This window comes from Magallana gigas, chromosome 3 (genome assembly GCF_963853765.1).
Source record: "Magallana gigas chromosome 3, xbMagGiga1.1, whole genome shotgun sequence".
NCBI classification, from domain to species: domain Eukaryota; kingdom Metazoa; phylum Mollusca; class Bivalvia; order Ostreida; family Ostreidae; genus Magallana; species Magallana gigas.
In genome coordinates this window covers 10,044,287-10,069,133 of record NC_088855.1, presented here as the reverse complement: position 1 = coordinate 10,069,133, position 24,847 = coordinate 10,044,287, and the positions used below count along the sequence as shown (strand labels likewise).

Here is a 24,847-nt window from a genome sequence, read left to right as displayed (position 1 = left end):
CTGAACAAAACTGCTACAACTCTGATCAAATCAGCTTTATCTTGTGAATACAAAATATCTGGCGAATTTAGAGTAGGTCTTGTTTAAAAAGATGTGCAAATCCTTCTCCACATTTTCCTATGCTTAACATCAAGCTTCTTTTGTTATGTCAGTTATTGTTGTTTCAGCAATTTAGAATAAAAACTATATATTATGAGACTTTAATATTAAATAATGATACGAACTGTAGCATCGATTTCCTGAAAGAATATTTATTACATATTTTTCATATACATATATCCCTATGCTGATTTTATAACCTCTCAAGAGACTCCAGTATTAATTTTGTTGGGGTATCGCATAGCCCCATCACTCCGTCACTATCCCAACTCCGTCACTTTCGGGAAATTCCTCGCAGTTTCAAATCAAGTGCAATTATGACGTCATTTTTGGCATGTCAAATATCTTCAATCAAATGTCAACAATTTACAACGGTATTTAATTAAGAATGTATTCAAACATAACAAAATTACACGTTGTTCATTTTATGCAACAATAATTGCGTGAAATCTGCTAATGCTTTTTCACGGGTGCACTAAAATAACTATATTTCTGACATGCGGACCCATTCGATGATTTACGGTGGTCAGTCATTTTAATTTAACGAGGCCGAGTACAGAACGAATACGCACGCTTTCGCGCAGCGTTTCATTTGTATTGTGACGTCATCTTTTTGCTTTGTTGACGCCATGGCGGGATAATTACAACTGCAGATATTCAGCGAAGTTTGTTGAAAATAGCTCGTTTGATGTGTAAAATTGATATTATTTTGTGGAATAAACATAAATGTCTCGTATAAGCTTTATTTGGGCTCGGGTCGAAAACGTGAAGAGGGTTCAGCAAGCCTAACCCTCTGTCACGTTTTCTTAACCCGCCTAAATATCGCTTAATTCATTTATTTCAAGACATTAACTATGTATTTTGTATTAATTACCCTTAATATGTGATGTTATATATTTATTTATTACTTAAATATGTCTTAATGTTTTAATAATGCAATAAAGATCACCATTTCCGTCTTTGTCAAATAAAAAATAGCCATTATCTGAGAAACTGGGAAATTGGGCGTACAAAAAATAACTTTGATAAGACCCCTGGAACAAACCAGGAGGTAAAAGGTTTTTTTTATTTGACAATTTGATGTCTTTTAGCAATAACTTTAATATGTAGAACAGAAAAAGAAATCCCTAGGGCAGAAGTTTAAAAAATGTGCAAATTTGGTACATTTCAAGCAAAATCCCATAGGGTCCTATGTTAAAAAATAACAAACTTTGAGATGACCCCTTAAACAAACGGTGTGGTAAATGTCTTATTTTTTTATCTTAAAATAATAATTGTATCAGTAGAAATTCATGTAAAAAATTTCATTAAAAAATCTAGGGCAGAACAAATTAGACCCGGCCTCGTTAAGAGAGGTCAAGATGAAACATTTCACATGCAATTTACTTTTATTAAGGTTATTTATACATTTTTTTCAGTCCGCAATAGCGTTTATGCAGTGCACTTGATGATAACGTCAAATCGCTCATGCCGTAATTTTTGCCATATACAGGGGTACAGATATATGCGGTATATCGGTATTTAGAATAAGCCACATTTATTAAAAATGTAATAAATAAATAATATAATCATAAATATATTCATTATTGAAATGATATATTTGAAATATGTAAGGACAGAAATCAAACGGCATCCATACATTCTGAAACGGTCATTGTGATTGTTGTTACAAGGACCCATTTTTTATTCTGGCGATCATTTCATTTCAATGAAATTAAATACCATTTAAATTGTATAAACCAATTTTACTTATTATAACTTGGCCTAGATACAAGTTGAGTTTAAACTAAATTGTTAATGTGTCTCCATTCCCTGGCGTATCATAGATCATGTGGGTGACGGAGTTAGGTTCATAAGTTATGATAGCACGTGTGATAAACGTCGTATTCAGAGGGCTTATTTGAATAATAATAAAAATATTTTTGTTAATAATTTTATAAATTATAACGTTTCAGGTTATATTTAACGTTAGTGATTGCAAATGATAAAAACCGCAAAAAATAATTTACAGAGAAACGCGCAATGGTTTCTGCTTATAGTGACGGAGTTTGGGTACTCGGGGATAATGGTTTGAGAACAAATCAAAATCTAAGCTATATTTCAAAATCAAAAATTTCTCAAGATGATTGCATTATGACATTGGAGTTCTTGCGAAAAAGATTCTTGTTTTTAGATTTTTTCCAGTATAAATATGATTCTTAACTGTCACCCTACCCCCAGGGATCATGATTCGAACAAACTTTAATTTACTTGAATTTACTCTACTTCACTATAGTTGAGGATTTTTCCACTCAAGCTACAGCTTTTTTGGGCAGATAAATTTTGAAGAGATTTTCTCTATTTATTCCTATGTAGAAATTCACTCCCCCCCCCCCCCCCCCACACACACACACACATTGTGGCCCCACACTACTCCCACGATTCGAATACTTGTAATGGATCACGAATGGTAAAAATTATTTTTGAGAAGATTTTTGATAAATGCGAACAAATTTTCAATAATTTTAAATTATCTCCCCTTGTAAGAGGGTTTGGCCCTTCAGTTTATCAAACATGAATTTCCTTTACCCAAGGGTTGGGTCAAGTTTGGCTGAAAGTAGCCCAGTGGTTCTTGAGGAGAAGAAGTACAGAAAATGTACAAAGTTTACGGACGGACAGACTGACGGAAACTGGACTGACAAAAGATGACTTTAACGAGCTTTGAGCTGGTGAGCTAAAACGATATGTTTTGGACGAAATAGCGCATGTATTTTGTGTAGTCATTTAAACCAGTAAAACAAGTATTATTATTAAAGGCATTATTTTTTAAAATATAAATGTAACAAAACAATTGTTACATACATGAAGGGTAAATCTGATAATTCGAGACATAATCATTCAAATGCTTCTTGTTTTAAGAAACTGTTTATTTAGAATTGAAGATGCTCATGTTAAAACACTATAAACACGACTTCTGGCCTCAAAATAATGAATAAGCTGTATTTTTTATTGAATATATTTGAACTATAAATATCAATTCAATAACACATGTACGTATTTATTTGCTGTTAAATTTATAACCGGTTTCATAAACTAAATTCCACGATGCGGGTCAATTTTCAACTAAAAACAACAGCAACAACAAAATCCAAATCCATCGATTTTATAATAAGCTGTTTGCGCTTCTGTGCTTCCGTAGATAAATAGCGTTATAGGTTTTTGATTTTCGCAATCAACATCCGGTTTGGCCAATCGATGAAAAATGGCGAACGAAGTCGTAAATGCACCGAATAAAACATGGGAATTAAGTTTGTATGAGCTTCACAGAACTCCTCAAGAAGCAATAACAGACAATACAGAAATAGCAGTGTCACCTAGAAGCTTACACAGTGAATTGATGTGTCCAATATGTCTTGACATGCTAAAAAATACTATGACGACAAAGGAGTGCTTGCACCGCTTTTGTCAGGACTGCATAATAACTGCACTTCGAAGCGGTAACAAAGAATGTCCTACGTGCAGGAAGAAACTCGTGTCAAAGAGATCCCTTCGGCCAGATCCCAATTTTGATGCGTTGATTTCTAAGATATATCCCAGTCGAGACGAATATGAAGCTCATCAGGCTAGAGTTCTTGCAAAACTAAATAAACAACACAGCACATCTGCACTAACCAGCAGGTAGTCATTTGGTCAGGTTATGTCCAGTTTTAGATTTTGATTGGGCCACATTTTTTTAAAGCTGCTTGGTCCGATTTATTTGTTATTACAGTATCAATTTTTTTCCATACAAACCATTTATCTTAGAAAGTTATGGACTTTCTCTATTTACACCAGCAGAATCAGTCTCCTTTCAAAGTTAGAAATATTAAAAGTAAATAAAAATAATTTCTTTCTGGGCAAACAAAAAAACAAACCAAAATGCATCACTGGAGTGTTTAGAAAAAGAAACTGTTTGGTCAGTCAATCCGCATGCTATGCATCAATTGTAAAAAAAAAGCAAACTTCAGGAAAATAAGTGAACAAAACGTACACATGTTTATTTGTAATTTGTCTGATCATTTCGACCTTTATTCAAAGCGATGACAAAGTCGTAATACAACCATACCCGTCTCCTAGTCAGGGGTGAAATTTAACATGAGGCGAAATAATGCGTTACCCTTTTATGTCATTTGTTTTGTTAGCAAATTTTGTACAGATTTTTCTTCATTGAAATTTGGCTTAATTGACTGGGAAAACTACTGCAATGTCTATTATTATACATATACTTACCATAAAGTGTGCATAAAATTTGATATAAAATCGGACCAAGCAGCTTTAATGTAGTGAGGTCTTATATCTGGCTCTTTGCAAGATTCTGCCGGATGGTATGACCTAATTTTCTTACAAACTCTTTAGACAGTCCCTCGTTTTTCTTTTTAGAAGTTTTGTTCCAAATAGGTTCACATTGAATCATACAGGGGAGATTATCCCACTCTATTGTTTAGCACAGTTTAGTTACTACTGCACATTTTATCTTTATGTAGTATCACTCATTCACTGTCACAATTTACTGGACAGCGTACAGTATTTATTATGATTTTGGCATTTTCAAATGGCAAATGACTTCACGTGAATTAAATAAAAATAGCTACAGAAATATCAAAATGAATACACTTGCTAAATAAGGTTAAATTGAATTTTTACATGAACAAAATATTTTTAACATTTTCTTCTATTTCAGTGAAACCTGATCTAAGTTTTATAGGTTTACTTTATTCATAAAAATGGTTTGAAAATTTTACAAAATAATAATTGTCCTTGCATTGTTTGGCAGCATTGAAGAAGGATTAAGAGTACAAGCCTTGAGCAGACCACAGAGGGTCCGCAAACATGCCACAGAACCAGACTTATCCCGCCTGGAAACAGCAAGTAATGCTTCCAGTGAAAATACTCCCCTAAAGAGACCAAAGACTTTGTCTGATGACTCTAGTGCTGAGAACTCGCTAGCAGAGGCGGTCACTGACTCTGCCCCACCCCCAGAGCTTCCCCAGCCAGTGGGAGACATTGAATTAATATTCAGACCTCTCCCAGCAGACCACGAGCCTCCAGATGACTCCCAGATTCGATATATTAAAACAACAGCTAATGCAACAGGTATTACTGTTACATGTATTATCTTTAGAGATTAAACCTAAGTTGATACATCAGCAGTCTTTAAAGATATAATCCTTTTCAATTTGAAGTTAAAACGTGTACAGCTTACTGTAGACACACAGGGTTAATATTTTCACTCCATTTTATTCCTATTTTGCAAAATCTGAATGTGAGAAAATGGTGAATATTAATCTTAATTTTTACTCTTTATTGAATACATGTATCACTAACATCTGGGCATTAAATAAGAGTTGATTGTTATTGTATTGTTTTTCAGTGGACCATTTATCAAAGTACCTTGCAATAAGATTGTCATTAGAATCCAAAAAAGTTGATGCAGGTATGATGGTGAACTTTTTACACATTTTTTTTTGTCTTTTAAACAACTTTCAAATTGAAATACTGTGGTTCCATCAATATTCAATGAATACCAATTTTCTTAGATTTCGTTATTTAGTTGATCCACAAAATTAAGTTTTCATTGAAGTGCAATTTCTATTAACATTTTGTATTGATAGGGTCATTAGACACGAATTTATGTGTCCTTAAAACCACGATTTTCACTCTATCCACGAAAATTGATACCCTTGAATATTAATGAAAGAACAGTAATGCCCCCCAACTCTCAATAAAAAATATCTTATAATCAGAGTATTGTTTAATATATATGAGTACTGATGCATGTATTTTATTTCTAGGTACAAGTTCATCTGGAGGGGAAAATAAATACACAATTTACATTGCAAGTAACCCTGGAAACTACACAGCTCTCAATGGTGCTATGACTCTGGAACAGGTCAATGAAAAATACTGGCGTATCAACAAACCTTTGGAAATGTTTTATGCAGTTCAGAAAAAAGCAGAGTCACCAAAGAAATCAGAAAAATTGGAAAAATAACTTCTTCTTTTTTTTTATATCACCTCGTTGTTCATATCTTTCTGTTTTATTGTTCAGTAATATTGTCTTGTACATATAGATGTACACATGTATTTTGGGGACAGTAAATGGTTTTATACAGAAAACAAGGCTGCATGCATTGGAACAAATACTGGTAGTTTAATTAGAGGCTTATTATAGATTAGTGTCACTGTGACAGGGTTTATAGCCTGAATCTTCTTTTATATTGTTTTACATAATGTAAATTGTACATGCTCTAACGCCTCTTACTACTAAAGGAATGTTTCTTACTTTATAAAGCTTACTATAAAAAATGGTTGTCATTTTGTGAAGATGATGACATTTATACTGTTTAAATTTGTGTAAGTGCTAATTCAGACTGGTGATTCCGCTGTCATTGCTAAAGATACATGGATTTCAAATCAGTGTTCTTTGAATATTTTTGAAGATGGGGAATTGACAATATCCTTATCACGAAGAGGATTTACACAAAATAGTTTGAAGAAATCCATACATTTTGATGTGTACATGAATTTCAAATTTCAAACTTATATTATTACCATGTAATCGATTTATTTGTTTAAATTTGAGTCAGTTTAGAATCATTATGCTGATGGAATTTAAGTTTAGATGCATGACACATAGGGAGACTGGGATTTGTGCAACCACTGCCATTGTCATGTTTAAAATGAAACACTGAGCCATTTAAAGTAAATGCATGTAGTTGTACTATTTAATATTTTTTAGGATTGAGCATTTTTATGAATATACATGTACTAGTACATGTTTTTCTACAAAAATGGTTTTTTGTTTGTTTGTTTTATGATTTATATATCGTTATTTCAATATTTGTTATTTTTTTCTTTTAACAAGAATGAATACTTGAGCATGTACCGGTATTACAGTATAGATTTTATGGCATTTTCCAACAGATCTTCAGAATTCCTAGTATTTTAAACACGGAACAGTGAATGACTCTATGCATGATTGATTTGATCAGTCAATTATCAATTTCATTCAACTTATCCAGTCTGATCATTGTATCTGACATCTTTGTGGTTCATAATGAAAGTGTGCGTTGTTTCATTACAGATGTATGATTGTGTATAAAAACATTGCCTTTGACTTGTACAGATGTATTGTTCATGTATATAAATAAAACAGCAACAATCTTATTGGGAATGCAGTTTGGTTCCCTAATTACAATATAAAAAGAGGTGACAATTCAAGACATGGTTATTGTAAATCAGGAAAGATTCTCTGCAAGTTACGAGATCTTAATATGTTCATATGGACAAAATAGCAAATGGTTTCCAATATTTTCCATGTTTCCATGCTTGAAATGTATTCTGTTCCCAATTACATTCATAAACTCATTCATGAAAATACCAGTACATTGTATTTATATTATGAAAGTGTTTCTTACCGATATATGTTGGAAGGCATATTTCAAGCCAATTCAAGGCACAATATAATAAATGTTGCCTTTCCTCTTTATCTAATTTTTGACAGGGATGATTCATTGGTACAGAGTGGATGTATACATTTGCTAAAAGGAAGCAAATACAAAATCAAGGTCATTGCAGTAGTATTAAGAAAACATGGCCCAGGGGAAACAGTTTCTGACAAAGAACTTAACAGATATGTATGCTTTGACCTTGACCCTTGACATACTTGATTCAAGGTAAAAGCAGACTTCTTGAGTGCCTTGCAGCTTTTCTTGTGGTAAAGCTGGAGAAATGTTTAGGGAAAAAAATTCTATTCCAAATCTGCCTTAAAGGCATCTGTTATGACCTTTGACATAGAAACTTGGTCAAAATCACAACACATCTTCCTCACAGAATTACTATGTAAAGTATTAGATAGGATTAACAAGTGTGTTTCAAAGAGGACTGATATGACCTTGACCTAGGAACTGTGAGGGTCATGACCCTGTCCTTTTACCCAAGGCATTTTACAGGAGAGGATTAGTCTAAGGAGAGAAAGCATATATATATATGCATTATCTGACAAAGGTTTTACACATGTCTGCTAAAACTTATCAACCCTATATAGACCGATTTAAAGTCACTGCATGTGTGCACTAGTCTAACGTTTCCCAGACCTTTTTTTTTAACGATTTCCATATTTCACTTGCCAGGAAAACGTAAAATATCGAAATCGCCACAAAAGCAAGGAAAACGACAGACTAGAGACAGTAGAGTGCACTGCACAGTGCATGCCCTTTAATATCCAAAGGCACTCTGTGGGTGATGTTATATTTCGGACTAGGGTGATGTTTGAGGCAGATTGGTCTAAGGGGATAGAAGGGCTCTATTTATGGAAGAAAAAAATAGCAAAAGTATATCAATTCTAAGCATGTTTTAGTCAGTTGTGACCATGACTATTCCGGGATTATACATTCAGTTTGGTTTTGTTTTTACTTTCTTATGATATTATTTTTCCTCCTAGTACAAAAGAGTTATGTAAACACAATACATTTCCCGGTATTCCCCGTTTTATTTCAGGATGAAACGCAAAAATTAACGGGATTTTTTGTGTCTAAAAACAAGAAAAAAATCGGGTGTTTTGACATGGCTTCTAATACAAATGACAACGAGACGGAACCTATTCTGCTGGTGAACAAACTGACCCCTCACTTTCTGTGCCCAGTGTGCGGACAGCTGTACAGGAACCCCGTCATTAACATCAAATGTGGACACACGTTTTGTAAGAATTGTGCCAGCGGATGTTCTCAGTGTCCCGTAGATAACGAACCTTGTGATGCCAGTCAGCTAATAGTAAACAGGTGCTCTTCAAAATATTTCACCCCCCCCCCCCCCCCCACAAATCTCTGCATAGGAGTAGACATATCAGTTTTACTTTAATATTGGGAATTTTAAAGAACAACAGTTTTAATTTAATACATATTGATTATGGAAAATGTTAAAATTTTTATGGACGTACATACAGTGTATATGCTCAGATGAAAGAGTGGTTTTATTGCGTGACATTGACACTGTGTTTTGGAGAGAAAAAAATGTTTTGTGATTACAGGCTTGTTGTTGGTCAAATAGATGAACTTCTGATTTATTGCAAGTACGGAATTAGAAAGGAGAATGGAATTTATGTAGTAGACCCTACTGGCTGCCAAGAACAAATTGCCATTGGTAATTATATGTTGGGTTTTTTTTCAAAATAATTTTTCTAGGTACCGGTACAGATCTTATTTTAGTTGTGAATCATGCATAATTATGATGTACATTGCTATTTTATGTCTATAGCATTGTCTTTCACAAACTTGTATTTATTAATAAATATAAGATTATCTCATGTGTCAAATGCAGGCAGAAAATGTAGAATTTATTTGATGTTACTTTTCCATATTAGGAGTTATTTATTAGGGATGGGACGATCCACCGATGCACCGGTGCATCGCGGTATTTATTTTGACGATATTTGGATCGATACATTTACCATTAATACAACGATACCTTACCGAACTTTTTTATTTTTCAAAAATATCCGAGCTTCTTATATCGGCTATTTTAAGTCCGCGCGCCTAATATGAAAGTACAAAGATGGCGGAAAACCTCGTAAGGTTGTCAAAACTGTTAGGAAGCTAAATATGGAGTGTGGAAAACTTTTGGAGTACTTGTTTCTGAAAAACTAGTGTACACGAGACTAAAGTAATTTGTAAATTGTGCAACGCTCATTATGAATATAACAAAATAACTTTGGACATGCGGTAATACATCGGCAGGTTGAATACATTTTAAAACTTTTATTCATGTTTTCATTTAATTGCAATGTATCGTGATATGTATCGTATCGCATCTTATGTATCGTGATATGTACCGAATCGGCTCAGTACAGTATCGTCCCAGCCCTATTATTTATGGTAAATGAACAATTGATATCTATTTCATATGCATGTATACTTATACATGTATCTGTTAATGTTTTAGGAAATCGACATCAACATGAAAATGAATGCAGTTTTATCCCAAAACCTTGTCCCAATGATGTAGAGAATTGTGGAACATTTAGATCATCAGAACTGGACCATCACCTTCAAGTCTGTCCTTACTTCGAATGTGAACACAAAGACAAAGGTACTCTGTCTAGTGATGTCAATATGGATATCTTGTATGGGTAAAAAATACATAGTTTTAGTAATGTATCAGTTAAAAGTAAATACCATAGAAGTTGAGCTATAATGTTTGCGGCAATTGTAGGGTGTGAATTTCATGGCAGACAAGAGGAAGTGGGTGACCACCAGGGGAGGTGTGGCTACAGGGGCCTCCCAAAGGCCATCAGCCAGAAGGATTTCAAAGACCAGGTGAGTTCTGCTTTACACAGCCAGGTCAAGTGACATCCAGGTTTTATTCATGCTTTCTCAACTTTCTTGCAAAGAAAAATACATGTATTATTCTTCGACTTTTTCCTAATCAAGGCTTAGGACCTGATGAATAGAGTTTTCAAAATATCTACCTTCAAAACAAAGTTCATGAATTTAAAAAGAAAAAAATGCTTGAATAATACTTAATGGTTGGTTTAGTTTATTTATAATTTATATACATATGTACATGTATACACACATATACATATGTATTTAATGTGCATGTTGATATTCTAGACAAAAGCATTAGAATCAGAAAACAGATGCCTTAGAGAGAAACTGGACAGTTTGACAAAGAGAGTTGAAGTTTTAGAAGGAAACAAAAACTCTTTGGAATCTTCTTTAGAGCTGTGTTTAAGGTAAAGAGCCAGAGTAAATATAATATATTGTTATAAGAAAGATTGTTTTATGTTAAAAAGAATATAGTATATTTTTTCAATTTCTGTTAGGCAATGCTAGTACATTGTACATGTATGTTTATTGATTTCATATAACCGGTACATGTTGTATTTTTGGCATAAGTATCTTAAAGTTAAATTCAAAGGAACTTTGATATAAAGATCTGATGTTGTGGCAATAATGTCCTGAAATAAATTTCATTTTTCAACTTTTGATTAACAATTAGTTTTGATTAGTTTTGCCAGTATTTTTTCATTAAGCAATATTTGTTTGGGCAGTAATTATCAAAATTTGAGTAAGAAACATGAAGCTCTGCAGACAATTGTCGAACAACTAATGACCACTCGTAATCGACGATCCATGACCTCGCCAGGAAATTCCGCCGAAGTGATACGGCAGAGATCAAGTAGCACCAGCAGTTTTTCAAGTAAGAACAGCTCTTTAGTGTGTAAATGAATTCCAAATTACCTTTAACTCCAAAATTCAGAATGCTTACAGTGGTTTTACCATTTTCCTTTGAAGACCAATTTTTGTGGATTTTGTTGTTAAAAGTGATCCACAAAAATAAATGTTCAACAAAGTAAAACATATCAAAGAATCTTGCACATGAAATTACTTATCCTTCTAACTCTGAATTTTACTAAATCCATGAAATTTGCTTAATATGAACATGAATGAAACCACATTGACATGTAGTTTAGATAAACAAGATGAAGTACATTTATTTAAGGAAAGAAAACACAGCAATACACTTATCATGTATTAAGAGGATATTATATATAATGCAGCCTTTATTTTATAAGGAAATGTACAGTATAATAGATAGTTATTAAACACTAAGAATTTGTTAATCCTGTCATGACATCATCAATGTATAGGTGTATGCTGTAATGCAACATGCTCTGTATAGTGAATCATCAATTTATGGGCACAAACAACATGCACTATTGTGTGACATCATCAACAAATGGACCAACTCTAAATCTAAAATGTGACATCATCATTATGTTGATACACACAGCATTCAATATAATGTGACATTAACATTGTATTATTGCAGTTCAATACTCTAGACAGAGTAAATTTACTGATACTTAGTCACAGACAGAAAAACCCAATTAATAGAGTGATAGTGTCAATGACACTAAATCAGTTTAAGTGGGATGTGTGACCATCTTGTACATTTGAGGATAAGAATGTAAACATTTCTTGAACTGGCTTGTTTCTGCCCGAAACTGGTCAAAATTGTTGCCAAAAGATATGAAAGCAATAAATATGAAGTTCTACATGCCATTTTGTTTGAAATGTATGCATACAAGAACAGAATAATGCCTTTTTAATCACTCAGAACAGTTGTCGAACTGCGCAGCTGCAGACTTATTTTGAAAATTTAAAAATCTGAAAAAGTATTAATGGGGGTTTATTGGTATCCTCTCTACAACCATTTGTTGAGAAAAAGTTTGAATTTTGCTAATATAAGTTGTATCTTTTGTATCTGGCCACACATCCCCCTTAAAATTAATGATTAAATGTAACAACAATCATATATGTAATCTATGTGTGACAGCATCATATTGCATGATAGCATCAATGATACTGTCTGTGTGATAGCATCAATGACACTGTCTATGTGTGAAAGCATCAATGACACTGTCTATGTGTGACAGCATCAGTGACACTGTCTATGTGTGATAACATCAATGACACTGTCTATGTGTGAAAGCATCAATGGCACTGTCTATGTGTGACAGCATCAGTGATGTTGTCTATGTGTGACAGCATCAGTGATGTGGTCTATGTGTGAAAGCATCAATGACACTGTCTATGTGTGACAGCATCAGTGACACTGTCTATGTGTGACAGCATCAGTGATTTTGTCTATGTGTGAAAGCATCAATGGCACTGTCTATGTGTGACAGCATCAGTGACACTGTCTATGTGTGACAGCATCAGTGATTTTGTCTATGTGTGACAGCATCAATGGCACTGTTTATGTGTGACAGCATCAATGACACTGTCTATGTGTGACAGCATCAGTGATGTTGTCTATGTGTGACAGCATCAGTGATGTTGTCTTTGTGTGACAGCATCAGTGATGTTGTCTATGTGTAATTGCATCAATGACACTGTCTATGTGTGACAGCATCAGTGACACTGTCTATGTGTGACAGCATCAGTGATTTTGTTTATGTGTGATAGCATCAATGACACTGTCTATGTGTGACAGCATCAGTGACACTGTCTATGTGTGACAGCATCAGTGACACTGTCTATGTGTGACAGCATCAGTGATGTTGTCTATGTGTGACAGCATCAATGACACTGTCTATGTGTGACAGCATCAGTGATGTTGTCTATGTGTGATAGCATCAATGACACTGTCTATTTGTGACACCTTCAGTGACACTGTCTATGTGTGACAGCATCAGTGATGTTGTCTATGTGTGAAAGCATCAATGACACTGTCTATGTGTGACAGCATCAGTGATGTTGTCTATGTGTGACAGCATCAATGACACTGTCTACGTTTGATAGCATCAATGACACTGTCTATGTGTGATAACATCAGTGACACTGTCTATGTGTGACAGCATCAGTGATTTTGTCTATGTGTGACAGCATCAATGGCACTGTTTATGTGTGACAGCATCAATGACACTGTCTATGTGTGACAGCATCAGTGATGTTGTCTATGTGTGACAGCATCAGTGATGTTGTCCTTGTGTGACAGCATCAGTGATGTTGTCTATGTGTAATTGCATCAATGACACTGTCTATGTGTGACAGCATCAGTGACACTGTCTATGTGTGACAGCATCAGTGACACTGTCTATTTGTGACACCTTCAGTGACACTGTCTATGTGTGACAGCATCAGTGATGTTGTCTATGTGTGAAAGCATCAATGACACTGTCTATGTGTGACAGCATCAGTGATGTTGTCTATGTGTGACAGCATCAATGACACTGTCTACGTGTGATAGCATCAATGACACTGTCTATGTGTGATAACATCAATGACACTGTCTATGTGTGACAGCATCAATGACACTGTCTATGTGTGAAAGCATCAATGACACTGTCTTTGTGTGACAGAATCAATGACACTGTCTATGTGTGATAGCATCAGTGATGTTGTCTATGTGTGAAAGCATCAATGACACTGTCTATGTGTGACAGCATCAATGACACTGTCTATGTGTGACAGCATCAATGGCACTGTCTATGTGTGAAAGCATCAATGACACTGTCTATGTGTGACATCATCAATGACACTGTCTATGTGTGATAGCATCAATGACACTGTCTATGTGTGATAACATCAATGACACTGTCTATGTGTGACAGCATCAATGACACTGTCTATGTGTGAAAGCATCAATGACACTGTCTTTGTGTGACAGAATCAATGACACTGTCTATGTGTGATAGCATCAGTGATGTTGTCTATGTGTGAAAGCATCAATGACACTGTCTATGTGTGACAGCATCAATGACACTGTCTATGTGTGACAGCATCAATGACACTGTCTATTTGTGAAAGCATCAATGACACTGTCTACGTGTGACAGCATCAATGACACTGTCTATGTGTGATAGCATCAATGACACTGTCTATGTGTGACAGCATCAATGACACTGTGTATGTGTGATAGCATCAATGACACTTTCTATGTGTGATAGCATCAATGACACTGTCTATGTGTGACAGCATCATTGACACTATATGTGTGACAGCATCAATGACACTGTCAAAGTATAACTACCGGTATATTATTATTTATGATGTCGCCCATTATTGCATTGAACATTTCATAAACCTTTTATTTATATTTCATTATTTTGAGTTATTTATGATAATATTTGGAAAATGTGTCATTCCTTTTTTATTTTGTTATTTTATCTTAAACAATTTTAAGGAGTACGTTTCTCTGGAGAATTTGGTAAATAGCACTACATTATATATAAACATATTTTGAGTCCTTCCTTTATTTCTGTAATAATGACTCAATAATGCATGATTTAAAAATCTGAAGATGCATCCACAAGTTCTAAATTTCTTAAATTTGTATTCTAAACATTGGCAGTACAAGTTTTCATATTTTTAAAGTTCATCATCATGATGACCATGCACTTGCTTATATACTCATGCCTGTTAATAAGGCCTGAACTCATGTATCAAGACTGGTAACTCTCAAAATGTATGTATGTTGATATATCTACATGTACATTATGTCTGGCTCAATAAGGTAATGTGACTAACATTGACTTTTAACCGGTATTTAACTTTGTCCGTGTTTTATACTTTTTAAGTACAACCTTTGCATGGTGTACTATAACATCTTCCTATTTGATTAAGAGAAATCTTAAGGAGGCTGGATGGTCAACAAAAAAAATCAGATCTGCCTAAATTTCTAAGATATGATTTGCTTAGCTATAAACTATCATTTAGTAAAAAAAAAAAAAATTCATGTATTTCACCTTTTAAAGGAGATCAATACAGTCTAAGAATGGACACAGCCATTGAGCCATCTTAAAAAAAACTCCTCTTCATGGATGTTAAATTACGGAAGAGGTCAAGGTTATATTAAACAGAGTGCATTGATGAATTATATGTACATTTACCTGTGTTTCTATAGGTCCTAAACTGAGTCCTCTAGCAAATTCAAAAACAGAATCCTGGAAAATGCCATTCCAGTTCAAATGCATAGGATCTCTCAGGTAACTACATATCATACATATTTCAAATGCTTTAATTTACATTGAACATGTAATATACAGTAAAACTCGTTTAGTACGAACATGGATATAGCGAATTATCGGATATAGCAAAGGTTTTTTTTGAGTCCCCGGTAAAAATTTAAAGAAATCTTTGCAAAATTTTACCGTTATAACGAATTCAGATATAACGAATTTACGGATATAGCAAACTGATTTTGAGTCCTGTAGAGGTGAATAGTAACGAAATTTAACACTTTTATAACGAATTTGTTTACAGTTAAAAAAGTTTGCACTACCATTTAACATAATAGTTTGAATGAATTTATTTTCGCATAAATTCTTCATTTACAATCCGATTTTTAAAGGTATCGAAAGAAAGTATTTTCATTCTTAGCCTCAATTGGCAAAAATTGTAGTCTGGTTAAAGAAAACATGTATATAGTGAATTCGCTATAGTTATTATTATGAATTCGTTATATGGATATAACGAATAACGGGTATAACGAAGTAAATCCATTGGTCCCTAGGACTTCGCTATAACCAAGTTTTACTGTACATCCTACATTGTAATACCTATATATTACATAAAAATTGTAAATGATATTTTAATAGCTGAAAGGAAAAAATGTCTAATGAAAATGTGAATTTCAATTGAAAAAATTCTTATTCTTAAAATAATTTATTTAACAATATGATTTTTATGTACTGGGTAGTGTATTCAAATGAAAGTTAGGTGATCTATTTATATATATGTTACTTTGTGTAGAAAAATGTGAGACAGTTGTATTGTTTGGTTACAGAGGCCATAAGAAGGTGGTGTGGTGCCTGGCCCTGTACAAACAGAGACTGTACAGCTCTGGGGCCGACAACCTGATCAAGGCGTGGGATCTGGACGTACTCACCAACGGCTGTATCAAGACCATGGAGGGGCACACCGGGGTGGTAAGTGGGAGATGGAGGGGCACACTGGGTGGTAAATGGGGGATGGAGGGGCACACTGGGTGGTAAATGGGGGATAGAGGGGCACGCTGGGGTGGTAAGTGGGAGATGGAGGGGCACACTGGGTGGTAAATGGGGGATGGAGGGGCACACCGGGGTGGTAAGTGGGAGATGGAGGGGCACACTGGGTGGTAAATGGGGGATGGAGGGGCACACTGGGTGGTAAATGGGGGATGGAGGGGCACACTGGGTGGTAAATGGGGGATAGAGGGGCACACTTGGGTGGTAAGTGGGAAAAGGAGGGGCACACTGCACTTATACGAGGGGGATGGAGGGGCACATGGGGATGGTAAGTGGGAAAAGGAGGGGCACACTGCAATGTTAAGTAGCAGATGGAGGGGCACACTGGGATGGTAAGTAGGAAAAGGAGGGGCACACTTGGGTGGTAAATGGAAGATAGAATGGCACAATGGGGTGGTAAATGAGAGATGGAGGGCACACTTGGGTGGTATGTGGAAGATGGAAAAGGCACGCTGGGGTGGTGAGTGAGAGATGGAGGGGCACACTTGGGTGGTAAGTAGGGGATGGAGGGGCACACTTGGGTTGTAAGTGGGGGATGGAGGGGCACACTTGGGTGGTAAGTGGGGGATGGGGAGGTACACTGGGGTGGTAAGTGGGAGATAGGAGGGACACACTGCAGTGGTAAGTGGGAGATAGAATAGCACACTGGTGTGGTTAGTGGGAGATAGAGAGGAACATTTGGGTGGTAAGTGGGAGATGGAAGGGGCACACTCAGGTGGTAAGTAGGACATGGAAGGAGCACACGAAAGCTTTAAATGGAAGATGGAGGGACACACTGGGGATGTAAGTGGGAGATGGAGGGGCACACTATGGTGGTAAGTGGGAGATAGAATGGCACACTGGGGTGGTAAGGTGGAGATAGAATGGCACACTGGGGTAGTAATTGGGAAATGAATTGGCACACTGGGTTATAAGTGGGAGATGGAGGGGCACACTTTGGCAGTAAGTTGAAGATGGAAGAGGCACACTTGAGTTGTAAATGGGAAATTGAGGGGCACACTGGGGTGGTAAGTGGGAGAAAGAATGGTACACTGGGGTGGCAAGTGGAGATAGAAGGGCACACTGGGGTGGTAAGTGGGAGATCGAGGGGCACACTTGGGTTGTAAGTTGGAGATGGATGGGGCACACTGGGGTGGTAAGTGGAGATAGAAGGGCACACACTGGGGTTGTAAGTGGGGGATGGAGGGGCACACTGGAGGATGGAGTGAGGTACTGAAATACTGAGTGGGGGACACACTGAAAAGGTGAGTGGGAGATGAAGGGTTACACTGGTGTGGTAAAATGAGGATGGAAGGAGGATACTGAAATAATTGTTTGGTAAGTGGGAGATAGAGGGGCACACCTGGGTGGTAAGTGGAAAGGGGCTCACTGGAGGGACATTGAAAAAGTTGGTGGAGGACACACTAGGATGGTATGTGGGGGTACACTGGAGGGATGGATGAGGAGGGAGGGCACACTGGAATGGTGAATGAAAACACTTTGGTTGTGAAGGGGAGGGAGGGCACTGGAGTGGTGAGTAGAAGAGGGACACACTAGAGTGGGAAGGGACTGCACATTGGAGGGATGAATGTGGAGGGAGGGCACACTGGTATAGTTAATCGGGAAGGAGGACACACTTGAGTTGTGTATGGGGATGAGGGCACTCTGTTGGAATGAATAAGGATGGAGGGCACACTGGAATTACGAGGGAGGGCACACTGGCGGGTTGAGTGGGCAGGGATTAGGGGACACACTGGGAGGGAAGGGGCACTTAGGGGTGGTGAATTGGAAAACACATTAGGATGGTAAGTTGGGAAGACACACTGGGATGGTAATTAGGGGAGGAAGGTCTATGAACACCCTGGGATTATAAGTTATGATCATCTTAATGATATACAGTGAGCATTTTGAATTGAAAACTTTGTGGAAGTAGAATAGACACAAAACTGGACTTTGTGTTTTGTGATGATGTGTATCTGTTTTTTCTTTAAGCTTTAATAACTCAATACTGTAAACCATCCAAATTATGCGATGTTTCTGGGAACTTTCTTTATAAAGTATCACGCTGTGAACAGAACCTGTCCTTAAAATATTTTGAATATTTGTTAAAGGTTACTTATACAGATTTGTTTGTGAAAACTAATTTTTCACTGATGAATGGCAAAATAATCAAAGTTACATGTGGATTACAGTGTACCTGTAACTCACAGACAGGAAGTGATTTCAGTGTGCATCACTTATTTTGCTTATTTTATCATAGCAAGAGCATTTATTATAACATCTGCTACATATTTACTTATTTTTACAGGTGCACTCTATGGCCACATATGAGAACTCACTGGTGTCGGGGGGAGAGGATTTGTCCATCAGGGTCTGGAACTTGGATTCTCACACAGAAGAAAATTGTATCTTTGTGAGTATAAACTTTTCAAATAAGATTCATTGAGTTTTATGCTGTATTCATAGAATGGTTATGATAACCTGATCATTTGTACTGTACTGTGTTTGTAAAATGCTCATGCTATTTGAATCATTTGCTCTGTACTGTATTTGCATAATGCTCATGATAACCTGATCATTATAACTGTACTGAATTTGTAAAATGCTCATGATAACCTAATCATTTGTACCATGCTGTATTTGTAGAATGCTCAAGTTTACCTGATCATTTGTGTTATACTGTAATTGTAACCTGATCATTTGCAATGTGCTTTATTTTGTAGAATGCTCATTATAACATGATCATTTGTACAGTACCTTATTTGTAGATTGCTCATGATAACCTGATCATTTGCACTGTACTGTATTTGTAGAATGCTCATGAAAACTTAATCATTAGTACTGTTCTGTATTTGTGGAATCCCATGATAACCTGGTCATTTGTACTGTACTGTATTTGTAGAATGCTCATGATAACCTGGTCATTTGCACTGTACTGTATTTGTAGAATGCTCATGATAACCTGATCATTTGTAAAGTACCTTATTTGTAGAATGCTCATGATAACCTGATCATTTGTACTGTACTGAATTTGTAGAACCCTCATAATAACCTGATCATTTGCACTGTACTGTATTTGTAGAATCCCATGATAACCTTGTCATTTGTACTGTACTGTATTTGTAGAATGCTCGTGATAACCTTGTCATTTGTACTGTATTGTATTTGTAGAATGCTCATGATAACCTGATCATTTGCACTGTACTGTATTTGTAGAATCCCATGATAACCTTGTCATTTGTACTGTACTGTATTTGTAGAATGCTCATGATAACCTTGTCATTTGTACTGTACTGTATTTGTAGAACCCTCATAATAACCTGATCATTTGCACTGTACTGTATTTGTAGAATCCCATGATAACCTTGTCATTTGTACTGTACTGTATTTGTAGAATGCTCATGATAACCTGATCATTTGCACTGTACTGTATTTGTAGAATCCCATGATAACCTTGTCATTTGTACTATACTGTATTTGTAGAATCCCATGATAACCTTGTCATTTGTACTGTACTGTATTTGTAGAATGCTCATGATAACCTGATCAGCTCCATGGTTGTTGTTGGGGACAACTTGTTCACTGCCTCCTACTCTCTCATCAAAGTAAATATAGATTTCTGTGAATATTCGCCAAGTGTATTATTGTTCAATGGTACCTCATGTACATGTACCTAAGTAATGCAGATATGGGACTAATGCTTTGTTTAATATGAGGCTGGATATTTTTCATATTCTAATTTTTCTGCAACTAGGCTTGGTTTCAAATACAAATCTTAATAATACATCTCAAACTTCATTAAAAACTTACCTTGCCAGTCATCATTCAGTCAATTTTTTCTCAGTATGTTTCCACATTTCACCAGAGACTATGGTGATCCATCTTTTGCCTCCTATGCCTGCTTTGACACATGTTTTGTTGTTGTTCAGGTTTGGGATATGAAGACTCTCTCATTAGTTCACACAATATCAGGGCTACATCACTGGGTTCGAGCTCTCGTTGTAAGCCAGGACAAGGTAAAATAAGAGCATCAGATTATTATTGGATTTGAATTCGGAATTATTTTGATTCTTGGAATTTAGGGTTTTTAAGAAAATTGCCCTTAGTTAGACTATTCATAAGAAAATTCATGTTACTTGTCTAAGTTAGCCTAACTAAGGGCAATTTTCTTAAAAGCCCTAAATTTCAAGAATCAAAATAATTCCAGGTTCAAATACATGTAATACTCTGTTGAACACATATAGCTTTATAAATGAAGTAAATTTCTTTTAAAGTACATTTGTACAATACAGAAAACATTTGTTTGGTCAAGTACATGTATGATTATATATTCCTGTTTTAAAATACTGAGTATTATTTTAATTATACATTTGTATACTTCAGTGAAACCTAACTATGATAACAAGTACATGTACTACAAATTGATTGCTCATGTATGCTTAATTGCATACAAAACAACATGTAGAACCTCATATTTGTTGCTTTTACATCTTTTGAGAACAGTTTTAGTCAGTTCTGGGCAGAAACAAGCCAATTCAAGAAATGTTTACATTTAAATCATGAAATGTAAAAGATGGCCACACATCCCCCTTAATGTCTCTTTCAGGAATGTCTATACAGTGGATGTCATAATACAATTGGCATTTGGAGCACCTCTGGATCTTTCCAACATTTAGGAAACATTCCTCATAACTATGGGTCAATTTACTCTCTGGCCATAACTCATGAATTTCTCATTGCAGGTAGGTACATGTATATTGTTTATAAATAATTTCTACAGCATGTTAACACTTTGTTGAATACAAAAATTCAGTGATTTAAATTAAGAAAACATTGTTACTTTAATATGTTGAATTATTTTTTAGGAACATACAACAGAAATATACAGGTCTTCAATTTGTCAAACAATCAACATGTCTTCTCACTTAGAGGTCACATTGGGGTCGTGACCTCTCTTACTGTGACCCCATCAGGTCACTTCTTGGTTTCCTCATCCAGTGACCAGACTATAATGGTAAAATAATGATTTATGTGCTGCGTTTCACGGTTTGAATAAAATAAGTTGTGGTAAAAAAAAATCCAACGAGACTTTTCATTTCTTGCAAATTTTCCCACTCTAAATCATGGCCATTCCATTTGATTTTTAAAAAATTGCTAATTATTTGATTCAAAAACCTTCAATTCTTGAAAAAAAAGTTTTGATAATTTTTTTTAAAATTTATATCGAATAATTATTCTTTGGGTGATAAAATAATACATAGTTGATATAATATACAGTTGAACTTCAACATCTTGATTATCATTGTATATTGAAGAAGTAAATAGGAAGTCTCACTTTAATATCTTGAGGTTTTCTTTCTGGTGCTATTAAGTTCAAAATACTTGTATCTCGATTTTAATGTATTTAGATTTTTAATGATAACATTTTTGTCAGATTTGGAACCTTGAGAATATGCTGCCAATCCAGACCCTTCACCGGCACGAGAGCGGAGTCAATGCCGTGATTCTGTTCAGAGACTTCCTGCTGTCAGGCTCAGAGGACAATGAAATCAAGGTAGATAATTATGGTAGTCAATATTATATAAATAGTGCCTGTTTGGGAGGGTAACAGTTGAAATTGACACCCCAAAAAACCATTGTCAACCGACGCGAAGCGGAGGTTGACAATGGTTTTCGAGGGGTGTCAATTTCAACTGTTATCCTCCCAAACAGGCACTATTTATTTTGTTATACTGAATGTCTTAATTTTTAAGAAAATTTTACTGCTTTTATATAGGAATAACGTGAATTCTACAGCGAACCGTACGCGCATAATTTTCGCGCATGTAACAATTTGTAATGTTACCTGTTGCTAAGTGCGTTGCTAACGCTGAGGGTAGTAGAACGGATTATGAACTGCGTCTTAACCAATCAGATTTCAGTATTTAACATGAAAGTATAACAACATAATTTATTCCCCCTTCAAACTCTCCAAGATCTTATGTCTTCAGGAGGTCAGTTGATTTAGTGTACAGTTGTAATTAGTATCACTAAACTGACCATAATTCTCCTCCCCTTCTAAACCTCCCCCCTCCCCCACCCCAGCTACACATCTTCAATAGGACAACTGATTAAGAATACAATGGTTATGAGTATCACCTAATTGATCCATAACTCCCATCTCCTTCCTCCCCCCCCCCCCCCCCCCCCATACACACACACACAGAAATCTTCAAAAGGAAAACTTAGTGTACAATGGTAATTAGTATAACTACTCTATCCATAATTCCCCCCCTTCCCCCCCCCCCCCCAGAAACTCCCCTGACAATGAACATTTGTGTGTGAAAAAAAGATTAACATGAAAAAGGATACAACCGTTATTATAAGAATGTACCTGTGATAAATAAAGCAGAAGGAGATGAATATTGCAATTTCTATTAATACCTGGTATACCTGTACTGCCACTGGATGAAACACAGATGCTTTTAGCATTATTATTATGCCCCCCTTCGAAGAAGGGAGGGCATATTGCTTTGCTGCTGTCTGTCAGTCGGTCGGACGGTCGGTCTGTCGGTCCACCAACAGTTACCGTTAATTTTCTTTGCAAAGGATATACATATTGGAATGAAATTTGGTATACAGGTTTATCATGATAATATCTAGTTCGATATTGGGTACGATCGAACAATTTTCGACAGAGTTATGGCCCATGGGCTTAGAAAATTCGAGTTATTTGCAGTTTCCGCTCATTTTCTTTGCATAGGATAAACATATTGAAATGAAATTTAGTGTACAGGTTTATCATGATAATATCTAGGTCAAGTTCGATATTGGGTACGATCGAGCAATTTTCGACAGAGTCATGGCATTTGGACTTAGAAAAATTCGAGTTATTTGCAGCTTCTGCTCATTTCTTCGCATAGGGTGCACATATTAATATGAAATTTGGTATGCAGGTTTATCTAAATAATATCTAGGTCTAGTTTGATTTTGGGTGTGATAGAGCAATTTCCAACAGAGTTATGCCCCTTGGACTTAGAAAAATTCCAAATATTTGCAGTTTATGTTCATTTTCTTTGTGGATGTTTCCAAGGGAGGGGGGCATAAGTGTTTCACTAACATCTCTTGTTTATTTGTTATTTAGTCATAGGTTAAGATGCCTAATCAAGGTGCCATTGCCTTAACTGTTGAAATGTTTATATTTTTACAGCTGTTTCAGTACTTCCAAATGCAGATGGGATTTGCTCTACAGACGTAAACAAGGCGTGGTTCTTCTTGATGCATCACCTGTTTCTGTGCTTCACTTTCCTGTTTCAAGGCTCAGCATCATCACTACACATGCCTCATGTCTTTCATTTAGATTGCAAATTTAGTGGACTTTATGCAAAGTTGTAAATTCAGCTGGTTTTTGATTCATGCTTGCATTTAAAATTTCATATTTACATCAGCCAAGAATTTTCTCCTCTGTATCTTATAAAACCAAATGTGATTCATAGCTCTATAGAAACTGACTTGACTGGAATCTACAAAATCCAGTTCTCACCAGTTTATTGATCGGTCAAAACCTTCAGCAGTACGGATGCAGTCATGTACATTAACAATAACTTAGTGTCTTTTATTGTTCTTTACGATCAATTTATGATTTTGTTAAAAGAAAGATGTAAATATAAGCACTTTCTTTGATGTTCATGCGGGTTATGAAGGTAACAACATCACAGAAAAGCCTACATAACCCGCAAATGCAGGTTTTGTATTTTTTCTGCAATGTCACTCCCTTTATATCCTGCATGACTCATTAAAAACAGAATTTTATTATGAAAATAATATTTCTTGTTATGAACCTTTAGATAATCAGGGCCACCTATTATTTACAGGCAAGGGTAATATTCATTGTCACTCCAGTTTTATTTATGCATATTTGTTTTCATTCCATATTTATATGATATTTATAGATGTACACATATATTTAATTTGTAGACACTAAGTATAAATGTATTTAATTCCTAATTTGCAGTTGTATGTCATTTTTAGATATACATTTTTTATCGTGTTTTTTTAATAAAAGAATTCAAAGCCATATCTGTGTAGGTTAATTTTTATATAAATGTACACAGTAATAGAAATAAAAACATCAGCAATCAAAGAGAGAAAGAGCGAGTCTTTGTAATTTGGTGTTTAATGGAGAGTTGGGCATTTAAGGTACCTCAATACACCCAGACTTATACTTTTTAAGACACTACGTCCAAGATGGCGATTTAA

General features: G+C 35.6%; 2 protein-coding genes across 4 annotated transcripts; both read left to right on the top strand.

Annotated features, from left to right (window-relative positions):
• Positions 1-3,294: 3,294 nt before the first annotated feature.
• Positions 3,295-6,470, top strand: LOC105346607 (E3 ubiquitin-protein ligase RING2-A). The gene is made up of 4 exons (XM_011455266.4): positions 3,295-3,756; positions 4,892-5,211; positions 5,489-5,551; positions 5,910-6,470. Exons 1-4 carry the CDS (start codon positions 3,341-3,343, stop codon positions 6,107-6,109), a joined length of 999 nt encoding a protein of 332 aa, XP_011453568.1. The 5' UTR covers positions 3,295-3,340; the 3' UTR covers positions 6,110-6,470.
• A 2,120-nt stretch (positions 6,471-8,590) lies between these two features.
• Positions 8,591-24,687, top strand: LOC105328601 (E3 ubiquitin-protein ligase TRAF7). Of its 3 annotated transcripts, XM_066078448.1 has the most exons (16): positions 8,591-8,897; positions 9,146-9,258; positions 10,057-10,203; positions 10,327-10,430; positions 10,728-10,849; positions 11,168-11,316; positions 14,809-14,832; positions 15,529-15,610; positions 16,411-16,552; positions 18,918-19,022; positions 20,137-20,214; positions 20,539-20,625; positions 21,216-21,351; positions 21,475-21,623; positions 22,044-22,163; positions 23,799-24,685. In XM_066078448.1, exons 1-16 carry the CDS (start codon positions 8,683-8,685, stop codon positions 23,844-23,846), a joined length of 1,821 nt encoding a protein of 606 aa, XP_065934520.1. In that variant the 5' UTR covers positions 8,591-8,682; the 3' UTR covers positions 23,847-24,685. The 3 variants fall into 3 exon arrangements, with proteins under 3 accessions (XP_065934520.1, XP_065934522.1, XP_065934521.1); XM_066078450.1 differs by lacking the exon at positions 20,137-20,214 and having other exon boundaries at positions 23,799-24,687; XM_066078449.1 differs by lacking the exon at positions 14,809-14,832 and having other exon boundaries at positions 23,799-24,684.
• The last annotated feature ends 160 nt before the right edge of the window (positions 24,688-24,847 follow it).

What these genes read in the sequence shown, in the direction of transcription:
- LOC105346607 (XM_011455266.4), top strand. Translation starts at nt 3,341, where the DNA reads ATGGCGAACGAAGTCGTAAATGCACCGAATAAAACATGGGAATTAAGT. An exon ending in AACAACAGCTAATGCAACAG is followed by an intron (nt 5,212 to 5,488) that starts GTATTACTGTTA and finishes ATTGTTTTTCAG; the next exon opens with TGGACCATTTATCAAAGTAC. An exon ending in ATCCAAAAAAGTTGATGCAG is followed by an intron (nt 5,552 to 5,909) that starts GTATGATGGTGA and finishes TTTTATTTCTAG; the next exon opens with GTACAAGTTCATCTGGAGGG.
- LOC105328601 (XM_066078448.1), top strand. Translation starts at nt 8,683, where the DNA reads ATGGCTTCTAATACAAATGACAACGAGACGGAACCTATTCTGCTGGTG. An exon ending in CCAAGAACAAATTGCCATTG is followed by an intron (nt 9,259 to 10,056) that starts GTAATTATATGT and finishes TTAATGTTTTAG; the next exon opens with GAAATCGACATCAACATGAA. An exon ending in AAATGCATAGGATCTCTCAG is followed by an intron (nt 15,611 to 16,410) that starts GTAACTACATAT and finishes GTTTGGTTACAG; the next exon opens with AGGCCATAAGAAGGTGGTGT.